General features: G+C 31.8%; 1 protein-coding gene across 2 annotated transcripts; it reads left to right on the top strand.

Moving 5' to 3' along the window:
• Window positions 1-7,286: 7,286 nt before the first annotated feature.
• Window positions 7,287-13,431, top strand: LOC120078681 (serine/threonine-protein phosphatase 5). 2 transcript variants are annotated; one of them, XM_039032980.2, is made up of 13 exons: window positions 7,287-7,636; window positions 8,389-8,556; window positions 8,854-9,023; window positions 9,119-9,190; window positions 9,534-9,684; window positions 10,602-10,710; window positions 10,791-10,908; window positions 11,232-11,379; window positions 11,879-12,127; window positions 12,390-12,515; window positions 12,597-12,697; window positions 12,863-12,937; window positions 13,034-13,431. In XM_039032980.2, the coding sequence occupies exons 2-13, from the start codon at window positions 8,478-8,480 to the stop codon at window positions 13,091-13,093; spliced, it is 1,458 nt and encodes a 485-aa protein (XP_038888908.1). In that variant the 5' UTR covers window positions 7,287-7,636; window positions 8,389-8,477; the 3' UTR covers window positions 13,094-13,431. The 2 variants fall into 2 exon arrangements, with proteins under 2 accessions (XP_038888908.1, XP_038888909.1); XM_039032981.2 differs by having other exon boundaries at window positions 7,518-7,682.
• The last annotated feature ends 2,215 nt before the right edge of the window (window positions 13,432-15,646 follow it).

Here is a 15,646-nt window from a genome sequence, read left to right as displayed (position 1 = left end):
TTTAAAAATGTTATGGGTCTTTTGAAACAAATGGTAAAATTCATAGCTATTTTTATATTTATTTAACCTAATTTTTACCGTAGAGAAAAATACAACGTTCTTTTTTTTCTTTTCAAGAAAAAGGAACACTTCACTGATAAATATGTGAGAAACATATGAATGCAAGAGTTACATGAAAGCAACAAAATTCAGAGCATATATATATATATATATATTGTGTTGAATTGCATTATCGATGTTGTCATGAGCGATGTGGGGTTTCAAGAGGAGAAAAAAGCAAGAGGAAGGCGAAGGGCGCAGGGGGACAAGCACTGTACATGGGTGGGTACAAACCCCACACACCATTACTCCATTCTCACAACACAAAATCCCTTAAATTTTTTTTTATCATAACTCTTAAGTTTTTGTTTCTTTTTCCTTTTTTCTGAAAAAAGTTTACTTCTATTTTTATTTTTCCCTTTCCAAGAAACGAGTTTTATATATATATATCACACTATTAGTGAACACAATTTGTGAACATAGCTAACACACGGTTAGTGAACTATATGTAAATCTTTATGTTGATTTATCTATTATTCAACACATCAGTTAAAAGTGAACATGGAAAATTTTATATTCAACATAAGATTAGCTTTTGGAATATAATTCAAAAACAAAACTCATACATAGTATGTATGTGTGTTGGGGTAAAATTAAAAAGGATTATGGTTCTAAATTACACATCGCATGAAATAGGATTCTTCATGTGTGAGGTCACTATCTCACAGGCAGTTGGTCTCATCGCTCAAAGCTCTTCTCGAGTTATAGCCCATCTTCGATTTCTATCAATTTAGATGCTTTTACGTAATATCTTCCATCACTTTACTTTTTTTCTTTGTGACTTTCTTCTTTTAACCCATCTCTTCTTAGTATTTGACCTTTTGAACTCTTCTCTAGCTCCCTTTTGTACTTATTGTCAGATTTAATGAATAAATTTTCGATTAGAGTATGCCTTCACTATCTATCATAACTATCTCTTTTAAGAAATTACGTAAGTTCATAAAAATTATGTTTTTCGTTTATTTTATACGTACGATAAATCAAACCAAGCTCGTTTGTTTAAACTTTACTTTGTAAGGTACATATTAATATGAATGATATGTGCATTGTAGACGATGAAATAAGACAAATTAGCTTTGTGGTTCACAAATTAGATAATGTAAATGAATTATAAGGAGAGTTTGGGATTTCAAAATTTATGATCTCAAAGTCAAAATTCAAGAGACTTCCCCACACGTTGGGTTTGGTTGTGCATGTGCTTATGTCTCTCTTAAACTCACACAATTCCATTTGTCATACCAATTCTTTTCTAAAACAAACCGCTATATAGGATATGTCTTATTTTGCAATTTTCGTTAGATTCTTGTTGTTTTTTTCTTTTTTTCAGACTCTCCTTTACCCTTTTTTTTCAATTATTATTATTATTATAATTAAGTTAAAATATTATTTTGATCTATATAATTTGAAGTTTGTTCAAATCCATGTAATGTCAGTTATATAAAATATAGGACCAAAAATAATATTTTCAACGTTGATGTTATTATCACTGTTTATCCACTTTCAGAGAGTGAAAGTGCCTCAAAGCCTTCAACACAATTTTGTACACTGCCCCTTCTGTCTGAAACGACAAAACATGCACGAGAATATATATATATATAACTCTCAAGACAGTCTCTCTTTTTTTCTTTTTTTTTTTTTCCTTCTTGGGTAAAATTATGTTTTTTATTGCTTTATTTTTACCCTACTTCTCAAACGACAAAGTCTTTGAATTTTGAATCCCATGTGTTAGTTAAAGCTTTGAATTGGAAAATCTTGAAATTTGGGGTGTTAAAATAATTTGAGAAATCAAAATATAAGAATGTTACAAACTCAATATATATATATATAAAAAAGACTGAGAACTATAGAAATTAAGGTGATGATGGTTTTAAGATTTTATAGATACCTGAGAATAAAATATGCTTGAAAATAGGATGCCTAGACAATTTGATGTCTAGGCAATCAAAGATGATTGTATTTTATTGTGCATGGGAAATACTATCAAGAATTTTATAAACAAAAATTATGTTTGTATTTAATTTATGAAATTAAGTACAATCTTATATAATTATAATAGATGAATTAATTAAACAATAAATATCATTCAATATGTTGAGAAAGATTAATTAATTAAGAATTAATAATAATTTTAATTATAAATATTTAAAAATTGAATAATTTATAATTAAAATTAACTAATTAATATATTTAATGAAATACATATTAATTATAATATAATACTTAATCATTTTTGTAATTAATTAAGTTCAACATTAGTAATTTTAATAATAAAGAATAATAAAAATTAATTACAACAAATAATTAACTAATTATAAATAGTGAATGATCAAATTAAAATTAATCTCAATAAATAATCACTTTATTATAAAAAAAAATATGTAATCAATTATTATTATTGAAAATTGAATTTTTGTAATAACTAAATTTAATTAATCCTAGTTTACTAATTAAATATATTTAAGATATTGTTAACTAATTAATTAATAATTTATATAAAAAAAAGTAATTGCATTCATTTAATAAAATTTTACTTATTAAATTTTTACTATAAAGATAAGTAAGTAAATATTTTAATAGATTATCATTGATTTATTAAAATAAATATTTATATATTTTGTTAAATTAAATTTAACTAATTAAGTAATTAACTATGTTCATAGTAAAATTATATATAAAATAAAAAAAAAATGGAGGAGAAAAAAGAAAACTCACCATTTTGGAAGGGAATAGAAAACTCTCGTTTGTGGAAAATGAGGATGTCTGCTGAGAATAACTTATTCTCTGTAAAACAAATATGAGTTTTGGATATCTGTGTCCATTTCCATATAGAAGACCCTCCAACCAAACATGAGTTTTGGATATTTGAGTTTTCATTTATGATTTCTAAAATATCCTCGTTCGCACGAGATTTCAAGAGAAATTTGTTTCGTAGAATTTGAACTTTGTATTTGTATTAATTTTGTAAAAAGTGAGTACAATCTCTAATACATAATATTTTGATGCTTTCAAAATAAACTATAGTCTTTAAGCTGATTGATCTTCTTGAATTATCGGCCTTTGTGCTTGTTGATCTTCTTAGATGATTGGCCTTTGGCTTATTGATCTTCTTGGATAATCGACATTTGGGCTTGATGATCTTCTTGGATGATCAACCTTTGGGCTTATCTAATATGATCGGCCTTTGGGCTTGTTAATCTTTTTGGATGATCGGTCTTTGGGCTTGTTGATCTTCTTGGATGATTGGCCTTTGGGCTTGATGATCTTCTTGGACGATCGACCTTTGGGCTTATTGAATAGATGAATATGATCGGCTTTTGGGCTTATTGATCTCTTGGATGATCAGCCTTTGGGCTTGATGATCTTCTTGGATGATCGGTCTTTGGACTTGTTCATCTTCTTGAATGATCGATATTTGGGCTTGTTGATCTTCTTCAATATCAGCCTTTGGGTTTGATGATCTTCTTCGATGATTGACCTTTGGGCTTGATGATCTTTATCAACCTTTGGGCTTGTTGATCTTCTTGGACGATTGGTCTTTGGGCTTGTTGATCTTCTTTGATGATCGACCTTCTCTTCTTGATGATCGGCCTTTGGGCTTGATGATCTTCTTGGATGATCAACCTTTGGGCTTGTTGATCTTCTTGGACGATTGGTCTTTGGGCTTGTTGATCTTCTTTGATGATCGACCTTTGGGCTTATTGGTCTTCTTGGATGATTGGCCTTTGGGCTTGATGCTCTTTTTGGATGATCGGCTTTTGGGCTTATTGATCTTCTTGGATGATCGGCCTTTAGGCTTGTTGATCTTCATCGATGATCGGCCTTTGAGCTTGTTGATCTTCTTGGATGATTGGCCTTTGGGCTTGTTGAACTTCTTGGATGATCTGCCTTTGGGCTTGATTATTTTCTTGGATGATCGGCCTTTGGGCTTGTTGATCTTCTTGGATGATCGGCCTTTAAGCTTGTTGATCTTTTTGATGATCGACTTTTGGGCATGTTGATCTTCTTTGATAACTAGTGCTCGAACGAGGCTTCCGAAGAAACTTGTTTCGTGGAGTTGAACTTGAGTTGATGTTGATGTTGATGTTGATGTTGATGTTGATTTGATGCGATATGGTTCGATCTCTAGTACTTGATCCTCTGATTCTCTCTTTATTAAATACGTACGCTTGATGTATAGAAGCGGGGCATGTGGATGTTCTTGAGCTTCGAGCCTTGGAAGAGTGCTTATATCTTCAAAGGACTTCAGTCTTCAAGCGTGGTCAGAATGTTTGTATTTTCAAAGGACTTCAGTCTTCAGAATGCTTGTATCTTCAAAGGACTTCAATCTTCATAGTGCTTGTATCTTCAAATGATTTTAGTCTTCAAGCATAATCAACTTTAGGAGTCAAGGAATCTTCTGATTATAGAGAATTCTCTTTAAGCACTATATAGTGTAGAATTGCTGACCCACTACAAATGAAGAAAGCTTCTCTATTCATAGAGTTCTTAGGTGGGCTTCACAGACTTGGGCTTGGTTTAACTATGGGTCTGGCTCTTGGGCCCAATTAGTTGGATTTGAGCTTTGTTGATCCATGAGTATGACTATTGGGCCCATTAATTGGATTTGGGTTTGATTTGACATATGTGTCAAATTCAACATATTTTTTGGTTTATAGACTTTAACCCAAATAATAATAATAATATTAAATTGGACTAAGTTAATTTTATCAAATCAACAATCATGATGAAACCACGTGGCGTCATCAAAATTTGTCTTCAACTTCAATTTAGGATACATGTGACCTCCTAGTTGGTCCCAAATTTGATGATTTGAAATTTTATCATTAATCTAATGAATGACGTGACAGTTTGTGATTGGTCTAAAATTTTTCGTTCAACAATCCTAATCTCTTCAAGTAAAGACTTTAACCAAAAAAAAGTTTTACACTCTCCTTTGTTGAAGAAAAATACAATATGCAACGAAGTTATTATTATATAATTAAAATTGACTTTACCCATTAACTTAAATTTTTAGATCAATTAGTGATTTAAGATGATATCAGAGTAGGTGGTCCAAGAAAGTCCTATATACGAGCCTTGCAATATTATTTCAAGCCCACAATTAAAAGAAAGTACCAGTGATATATGATTAAACGATAAATAATATTTACTAAAATAGTGTAAATTGTCTTCTCTCATTTCCATAGATAAAGCAACAAAGTTAGTGAATAATTCAGAGTAATATAGAAAAACAGAGTGAAAATAGAGAGATCAATATCGAAAATATACAAATTCTTCCTACACTTTAGATTATGTCTAGTATTATGCAAATTAAAAAATAATTATATATGATGATCTCACAATGACCCTCTCACTTCATGAATCACATTTAAGCCCAACAATGAATACCTTCACTTTCAAGCACCACAAATACGAGTTTTGTTATAGTTTATGAACTAAATAACTCAAATTTATTTTACTTGACATATGATTACGTTTATTATTATACATATATCATCTCTTTTAGTATTCATTCCATTTGATATTAATTTAGATTGTTTACCGTCAAACAATCATTAAAATTTTAGTTAGTTCAAATCTTTGGTGTATTGTTTTTTATTTTAAAAAAGACACTACGGATATAAACTGGTAAATGAGGGTTAAAGTGAACTCAACTCAACAATAATAAAATTGATCCACTCGATAGATATATAGAATATATCATAATAAACATGAAAGAGGAATTCTAAATTTTATCAACCTGAAAATAGTTGGTTTAAGATTATATTACCAATCAAGAGGTAAAGTGTTAGAATCACACCACACATATAGTTAAACTAAAATAAATAAATCCAACCTATGTATTAAAAGAGTAGGGAAATTGTAATAAGTAGGACTCAAAAGGTTAATAATTAAGTGTATAGTAATATTTTTAAAAAAATTTAAATATGACAAAACTTATCGATGATAGACTCGATATATTTACAACTGCTCTAAGGGGTTGTTTGGATTGCAAGGGTTTAGATATTAAATGTCTGAAATTTGAATGTCTAGGATAATTAATACATGTGTTTGGATATATAGGATAATTAACGTGTTAAATATTTATGTTCAATTTACCAATTTGTATATAGAAACCAAAATTAAATAATTACTTAACTAAATGCAAGAGATCAATTAATGTAGTCACGAATTAAATTTAGCATTATTTAATTTATTATTATATTAATTAGTTATTTTGTTAATAACAATAAAATAAATTAATACTTTAATTAAACACGATTAAATTAACTAATAATAATTAATCAAAATTAATAATAATGAATACTTGGTATCAATTTATTAATCGATTAAGATATACTTTTATCGTTAATCTTACAGGCATAAATTTTCCACACTTGTGTATCGATGTCAGTGAATTTTAGAATTTTCTGAATAATAACATCCTGGATCTTAAAAAGTGAAATTCTGTAAAATAAATAGAGATATTAAATATTTGTCTGAAATTTCATGGAAAACGGGGGAAAGAAACGGGGCCTAAAGGAAAATGATTAAAATGTTTAAGGTTATTAGATTTCTTGGGACATTTGTAGCAAAATGAGGCTCCTCTACATGATAGTTAGTTAAGCCCAATTCGGTCAACGTATTGACTGGGCTGTGCCGTTAAATTTGAGACTCTTCAAATTGGGCTCCTTAAGCCAAATGGGCCAATGACAAAGCCCAGATTGGTCCTTACATGCTGAAACTCGTCTTTCACGATTATAGCATATTTTTCAGTTGCTACATTTATTTTATATGTTTTAGTAATATTTTGTCACCACTTTATAACTAACAAATAAAAAATAATGCTGAGTTGATTATTATTATTATTTTTTGGTAATATTGGAAATGAAAAAATTAAACCTCTAATTTTAAAGTTGATAGGACAAACTTATACTAACCGAACTACGTTCATATTGATAATTCAATTTATTAATTTATTATACTCGACTAAAAGATCATAACACACTTATATAATGTTGAAACTCAAAAAGAAAAAAGAGAATAAAAGAAAAACAAATTCGTTTGGCTTTTTTTTTTGCTGAATTTTTAAGGAATAAACACATTTAATCCTAAATTTTAACGATACCATTTTTTACTTTTCGAAAATATTTTGAAAATTCATAGACATCTTAGATACTTATAGATAAAATACATATTTTTAAAACGGAAGACTAAATAGAATTTTTTATTTTAAAGTTTTTTTTAACAAACTTATATATCATGTGTGTAATTTCTGGTTTCTAGATTTTTCCACACAACTTGGGGTGGGTGGTTTGTTGGTTGTTTTTTGTTGCCAAAGATGCCAACACATATCTTCTACTTCTCTCAAGTCTCAAGTGCGCCTCATTTCAACATGAATTATTCAAATTAGAAAAAAAAAAATCTCTTTAATATAAAAATCATCGCCTCAAATTAGGGCAGTCCCAAGCTCAGGCTCCTTCTTCTTCTTCACTTCACTCTACTCCCTAAATCGCATACTCTCTTCCTTGTGACTGGATCGAGCATTTCTTCTCGGGTATTCAACTCTTCGACATCCATTTCCTTTGCTACTTCGCTTTCATGTATGTTTGATTCCCGGGAAACCGAATAAAGTTTGTTGATAGCCAATCAATCAATAGTCTAGCTACTCCCTACGTTGCATATTAGTTGGCGGGCCATCTGATCAAGAATCTCGGATTCAATTTCTGTAGTACAACCAATAGTTTGTCATGTTTTGAGTTTATTACTGGTTGAATCTAAAGCATTTTCTTGTTTGTGGGGTTCGCGATTCCCTTATGCTGTCTGTTTTTAGTTTAATGGAGATTCTCCTATCATGGAAGGTTCCTTCGTGAGGAAAGGATTCTTTACCATGGCTTGGCTTACACCACGAACTAGTTTTATAAATTTACTTATAGTAATGGGATTCTTTTCCTCTGGTTGTGCAATTTTCTTTGACTTGACATTTCCCGACATTCTTTTTCTTGAAAACCCAATTGTATGATATCGTTGCTGATAAGTGTTTTGATTTTTCCCAGCTTTATCTTTTTTGTCGGGTGTCAGAAGGGTCTGAACTCTCAATATATCTTCAATGCCAGACGCACTTTCTAGTTTTACGTATTTTGGCTTTCTTTAGCATAGATAAACCAAATTATGTGATATCGTTGCTTATGCTTGTTTTTTCCCCCCATTCCAGAGATAACTTCATTCTGTTGCCTGGTGCCTTTTTTCTTTCTTACAAGCATTTGCTTTATTTGCTTTAATTTACGCTTTTGGTGTATTATGGAGCAGATGGACCATGTTGACGGAGATAAATGAGAGGGATGGTAAATTTTACTCTTAGCAGCAATCATAGTGCCTTTCTCTAGTTTATAAAGGTTATGCCGGTCATGGAAGCTGATAAAACTGACCCAATTCGTGCTGAAGAACTCAAATCCCAAGCAAATGAAGCATTTAAAGGTAACCGTTAGTACCTGTTAGTTGTTTCTTGTCATTCGTTCTTCAAGATGAATATAAATACTGAAAAAGTGAAGGTAGCTGAACTTAAATAATTCTTGTGGTTTCCTTTCTTGTGATTACGTCAAGATTCCTGCAGCAAGAATGCATGAAATGCTGCAGGCAATATGGTTCATTTAGTTTTCTCTGACCAAGAGGATGTTTCTTCGAAGTATTTTACATAGTGCTTTTATGTTAAAGAAAAGACTACAACATTTACGCAGTTGGTTGTTGTACTGAACTATTTTCTCTTGGTTTCAGCCCACAAGTATGCTCAAGCAATTGATCTTTATACACAAGCAATTGAGCTAAATGGTCAGAATGCTGTATACTGGGCAAACCGTGCTTTTGCGCATACCAAATTGGAGGAATATGGTAGTGCAATCCAGGATGCATCAAAGGCTATAGAAATAGACCCTAGATATTCAAAAGTAAGATCAACATTAAAGCAGTATGAGTATGATACTCTTTTATGTACTTTTACAATCCTTTTTGACCACTTTCTGGAAATTGTTCTGTACGACAGGGTTATTACCGGAGAGGTGCTGCTTTTCTTGCTATGGGGAAACTCAAAGAGGCACTTAAAGATTTTCAACAGGTATCTCAGGATTTTATCATGAAGTCTCGACTGTTGTCGTTACTGGAAGCTATAACTCTTACTGGCTTTTAACAGCTGAATATCAGTTATACTCATTTGTGTATCTATTCCCTTTTATCAAAAGAAATTTCAGTTGAGAGTTTGTACTGTTGTATGACCTTTATGTCATTATTTGGACAAGTTATTTGTTGATCTCTTTCCCAATATGGTACTAATGGCTGTTTGGATAATCAAGGAGAGGGAAAACTGTTTCTGTTGCTTTTACTCTGACATCCCTAAGTTGAAGTTATAATATTTGATATACACACAACTGTATAATAAGATTCGTTTTGTTGTAATCTAGCTCAAAAAGATATGTCCCAATGATCCTGATGCTGCTAAGAAATTGAAGGAATGTGAAAAGGCAGTCATGAAGCTTAAGTTTGAAGAAGCCATTTCTGTACCTGAATCTGAGAGGCGTTCGGTAGCTGATTCCATCGATTTCCATCTGATAGGTAATTTTTCTTGCTTGAGATGCTTATGGCTCTATCACACCTTGAAGCTAGTGCAACTAGACCCCTCCCCTCTTGAGAGAATATACCCACATATTTTAGGAAAATATTTATTTTATCCCTTTAATCAACAATTATATAAGTGCTTTTGAAGACTAATACTTGAAATGGATCTCTTGTCTATTCTCTCGAATTTTATAATATTTAGCACCAATGGGGCACTCATCTATGTGGCCGACCTTTTTCCTGTTAAAAAAGAGAGGGAGGAGGATTTCACTTGAGAAGAGAGGACTTATAAGCAAGTGAAGAATCTCGTCTAGTTGAGAGAGATGGTTACAAATTTTCCCTTTTCAATTTTATTATTGTTATTATTATCATTAAGCTGAAGGAGGGCAGTTATGTGGCATCATACATGGCAATACGTGGCAGTGGCACCATGTGATGCCACATCAAATTTTCCATTACTCTTTGAGGAAGTTGTATGAAGGTAGTCGTTGGGTCATTTTTAGAAGTTTGATGCTTATCTTTTACCACAGTAGCCCCATCTTCTAAGTGCCAGCGTATTGCTTCCACCACCACCACACACACACACACACACATTTTTATTTGCTGGTTTCGGAAATTGATTATGTTAAATTCCATTCAACTTATAGACTTGATATAAAATTTGAGATGTTAATCCAGAGTGAACCAAGAGCATCATGGGATCAAATTCAAGGTCCAGTGGGAGGTCACACATTATAGATATTAAGGGATCATTAATTACAATTTTAGTTTCCTTCTTCATTTCCTGTTTCTTTGTTCTTAGTTTTCTGCTTACTGGGTAAAGATTATTATGTTAAATTATCAGTCTCTTGTTCTATTATTTTTGTTTTAGTTGCTTTACGAAGTATTAAGGCTCGTTTATACTTTTATTGTAGATGTTGAGCCACAGTATACTGGTGCTAAGATAGAAGGAGATGTTGTAACACTTGATTTTGTGAAGAAGATGATCGACGATTTTAAAAACCAGAAAAGCTTGCACAAACGGTAGGTGTGATGGTTGACATCTTTAATCTGTGCTATGCAATATTTGAGATTAACTTTTGATGTTGCTATTGGTTTTCTAGATACGCATTCCAAATTGTACTGCAAGTCAGAGAAATCATGCGTGCCCTTCCATCTCTTGTTGATATTAACATTCCAGAGGGCAGACATTTAACCGTTTGTGGAGATGTGCATGGTCAGGTAAGGTTCCTTTCAGTTAAAACACATATTTTGTGATATCATCTTAGTAGTGGATGATGTGTGGACTGTGGAGTATGTACTTCAGAAATGAACAGTTAAGTGAGAAAAGGAATTCGATCTTCTTGCTTACCTTTTTCAGCTTGACTTTTGCATCAATCATATTGTATGAAAGAATTGGAATCTATTGTTTCATTATACATCTATGTTGTGTTTCTTCATCTCATGAAATTTGAATCTTCAACATTTACATTTTTGTATTTATTGATTATGTTTTATTGCAGATGGTAGGCATACTTACATATACACCTTTATGAAATCTGCAGTTCTATGATCTCTTAAATATCTTTGAGCTTAACGGGCTTCCATCAGACGAAAATCCATACCTCTTTAATGGAGACTTTGTGGACAGGGGTTCATTTTCTGTGGAGGTCATTCTCACCTTGTTTGCATTCAAGTGCATGTCTCCATCAGGTAAATTTCCTCCAAACATTGTTACGCTGTACATCTTAGTCGGACGTTCTTCCTGCAAAGCAAACTTTTACCAGCATATGACATAGGGGAAGCTTCTAGCAAGTTTGAAACTTGTACTTTATATCCAAGATAGCCAAAAATCTTGAATAGCTAGGAACTTGATTTGTGAGCTCTGATTGCTGTAATTTTTAGTAACTTTACTGTAGTTGTTACTTTAGTTTGAACTTAATTTCAAAAAATCGGTGTTGTTGGTTTAGAAATGAGATGAACAATTTCATTTATGAGAAACTCTTCTGATCATAACCGAACAGTTAACTTATATATTTAGGATTATCTACTTTTCTACAGACTAGTAATTCCGAGACACTAGCATGCACTATACTGTTTTACCATCACAATTCTATCTCAATTATGGTTTTATTTAGTCATCAACTTCTCCCTTGTGACCTGTGGATTTTCTTTCATATTATGACATTTTGGTTTGTTTGTCGACTTTTAGCTATGCATTTGTCCAGAGGAAATCATGAAAGCAAGAGCATGAACAAGATTTATGGCTTTGAGGGTGAAGTTCGGTCTAAGTTGAATGAAACATTTGTGGAACTCTTCGCAGAAGTATTTTGCTCCTTACCTCTGGCTTATGTTCTAAATGAGAAGGTTTTTGTGGCTCACGGAGGTCTTTTTAGTAATGATGGGGTAAAACTCTCTGATATTAGAGCAATAGATCGGTTTTGCGAACCTCCTGAGGAAGGTAAAATTTATACTTTATTTTCTTTATTTAATCTTTTATTGCATGCTTATCATAATTCTAATGCATACTGCATAAAATACTATACTTGAAGCTGTAGTATCATGGGAACCACTTGGTGGCATAGCCTTTCTGTTTTTGTTGTTCATTGGTGTTTTCTGTGTGTGCTTTTATCTGGGTGTTATGTCTTGGACACAAAAATTCATTCCCTACATATCAGTAAAGTTGAATAATACTGAGTTTTCCCGTGCCTTATATGTGACAGGATTGATGTGTGAAATCCTGTGGAGTGATCCACAACCCAATCCTGGGAGAGGACCTAGTAAACGAGGCGTGGGTCTTGCCTTTGGTGCAGATGTCACAAAAAGATTTTTACAGGAGAACAACTTGGGTAACTATTCTCTAGTTATGTACCCACTGTTTGGTCGATTATGATAGCTGTTTGATGACATAAGGTACCAATAAATTACAGATTTAATTGTGCGATCCCATGAAGTCAAGGATGAAGGGTATGAGATCGAGCATGACGGTAAACTCATTACAGTATTTTCTGCTCCAAATTATTGTGACCAGGTATTTTCTTTTTCCATGGTTGGTGGGTCTGTTATTCATATATTACCAATTGTTTTAGGAAAGAATAGCTTATGTGTTGATTCTCCTTTCTATTTTCAAAATCAAGTTCTTTAATGTATTTTCCTTTTAAAATTGTACCGATGGTCTGGCATAATGATATTGCAGATGGGAAATAAAGGGGCTTTTATTCGCTTTGAAGCACCAGATATGAAGCCTAACATTGTAACCTTTTCAGCAGTGGTGGGTGTTCGTTTTTCTAATCACTATTTTATGGTCTTGTCTACGAATTGTCTTTTCGTTGATATCTTTACATTTTGTCATGCATTGATTTTGCAGCCTCATCCTGACGTGAAACCAATGGCATATGCAAACAACTTCCTTAGGATGTTCCAATAGCTGGGCAGAGAGTATTCACGTTGACCGGTTTCAGGTTAACACGATGAAGTTCAATATTACACGACTAGGCAAGTGGAGAAGAGATTTGGCTTCATGTTTGACAAAATGCAGGTTCCGTTGTGATTGTTTGTGGATGCTGCTTCTTCTTCCCAACGTTTTCTGACAGTTTAGTTGGATAATTTTTTTTTTCCACTTTCTAGGCTTCTGTTTCGCCCTTTTGATTAGTCCTGCAAGTGTTCAAGTCAATTATGTATTGATGCATAGTCTTCTCGGTTTACATTTGTTTGATATGCACTCCACATTGTTTACGAAGTGGGGAAAGAAAATCTTTTTTATTATACAGCACTCACCCTATGCCATTCCTCGTCTTTTTTCCCTGGTTAAAAGTAAAACATCAAATCCCCAGGGGTTTTGAACTCTAAGATTGTGTTTGTACCATCTCTGAAGCACAGACATGGATATTGATACGGATACATAGGATATGACGATATCCCAATTTCTAAAAAATTAGGATACTGATTCGTTGAAGATATATTTCTTTTTGAAAAATCTAGGATATATATAAATTTAGCATATAGGGTTAATGACAATAATATGAAATACAATATTAATATTGAAATATGATATAAAAAGCAACATCTAAGATGTACGATAGTTGATAAAATGCAATAGAAAAATGATTTTTATTGATCAAAGAAGATTAGAGGGAGAAGTATGAACTAAATGAACTTTATTTAAGTGGACTTTGTGGGGATTTAAATGTGAAGATGAAGATTAGATAATTTTAGGGTTGTTTTTTTAATATTTTTTTTCCTTTTAGTTTTGGGCTTGAGTAAAGATTAGATGAGTTATTTATTATTGTTATTTATTTATTTATTTTTTTTTTGTAAAGAAAGGTAAGCATAAAAATATATATGTCAAATCACGTATGTATGTGCTTCATAGTTGTTGGTAGTATTGGCTAAAATCCAATCTCCTTTTGAGACAGATGGTTTTGGGGGTTGGGAGATTTTTGTTTGGCAATATGTTAAAAAGTGCTTTAAAATTCTATAGAAACAATGAGGGGTCGTTTAGGTTGGGAATAAAGGATGTATAAGTATGAGATGTTTGGGAATGAAAGATGATTGTGGGTTGTGCATGGAAAATGCATTGAAATTTTATAAAAAAAAGCTTTAAATCTTATTTTGGTCCGGGAACTTTGAATATTGTTCTATTTTGGTCATAAACTTTTTAAAACGCCTATTTTAGTCTTTAAACTTTAAAAGATTGCATACTTTGGTTCTTGTTGTTAAGATTCTGCCAACTCCTTAACAAAATAGTGAAGGTGGCTATATTTTTAGATGATTAGGCACTAAATGGTTTGATTAAGATACCAAATAAGTTGATCAACTTTAGACTAAAAATTTTAGGGCTCTAATTTATTTTCTTGTCAACTAGGCTTCTTCTCGCTCCTCCATCTTATCATTCTTTTGGAGCTACTTTACTTTGGAGGTTGATTTTGAAGTGTGCAAAATGATGATGACGATAATAACTAAAAGAGATGGAATATTGCAATCAACTCAGATAGAAATTAGAGTATGAGATGTTTACGACAATAAAATTGCAATCGGCTCAGGTAGAACGAAAATTTAATCAGGTGAGGTAGAATGTAAATTCGAAGATTGTATATGGATGAAATTGTCTATGGCATGTGTCTAGGGAGGATATTTGGCAGCCTAGTCATCTACAAATACAGTCCAACTCACCATTATGTTAAAAAGTTTAACAAAATCTTAACACCAAAGTAGGCATTTTTCTTTTAAGTTCAAGGACTAAAACAAACTTTCTTGAAAAGTCAGGGATCAAAATAGAATAAGATTCAAAGTTCAGGGACCAAAATAGGATTAAAAAAAATTTCTTGTTTATATTTAGTTTATGAAATTAAGCGTGACAATCTTATATAACTACAATATATTAATTAATTAATTATCTACGTACAAAATGAAATTAAATATAAAATGAAAAATAGATGAGATAAAAGAGAAAACACACCATTTCGGAAGGGAATAGAAAATTCTTGTTTGTGGAAAATGAGTGTCAATTCTCATGAAGAAAATCCTTTAGTCAAACGAACCCTAAAGTGATTTTAAATATTGTCTCAAAGTAACCGTTGCTTTGAAAAAGGAAATCACATTTTAATAAAGATTCAATCAGAGAGAGGGAAAACAAGGAGTAGCCCCACTACCCATTTCATTCTCCATCCCTACAAAATTCTCCACAAAGAGGGATTCTCTACGAAAAATTCTTGGGGACTGGTCCTCCTATGTTTTTTGTTTCCAAAAAATATTAATTTACTTAAGTTACTACTAATTTTTTTAAATTAAATACTTAAATTTCTCACTTGGTGACAAAGAAATCATTAAAATGTCTAATTTTTAATTTCTAAAAATTAAAATTTAAATACTACATCAACAATTTCTAATCTTAACTTTATATACATACATACATATATTTATTTATTTAATCGAAGCGGGAAAGCGGGATTGTTTAGCCAACAGAAAAAATATTCTCCCA

The sequence above is a fragment of the Benincasa hispida genome, chromosome 5 (assembly GCF_027475165.1).
Source record: "Benincasa hispida cultivar pf3 chromosome 5, pf3_genome.v1.1, whole genome shotgun sequence".
Taxonomy (NCBI): domain Eukaryota; kingdom Viridiplantae; phylum Streptophyta; class Magnoliopsida; order Cucurbitales; family Cucurbitaceae; genus Benincasa; species Benincasa hispida.
Note: the sequence above shows the minus strand (reverse complement) of the source record. Positions and strands in the feature narration are given on the sequence as shown.

Excerpts from the sequence above, each read along its gene's own strand:
- LOC120078681 (XM_039032980.2), top strand. The coding sequence starts at position 8,478 with ATGCCGGTCATGGAAGCTGATAAAACTGACCCAATTCGTGCTGAAGAA. Across the intron at positions 9,191-9,533 it reads CACTTAAAGATTTTCAACAG|CTCAAAAAGATATGTCCCAA; the intron begins GTATCTCAGGAT and ends GTTGTAATCTAG. Across the intron at positions 12,516-12,596 it reads TTTACAGGAGAACAACTTGG|ATTTAATTGTGCGATCCCAT; the intron begins GTAACTATTCTC and ends AATAAATTACAG.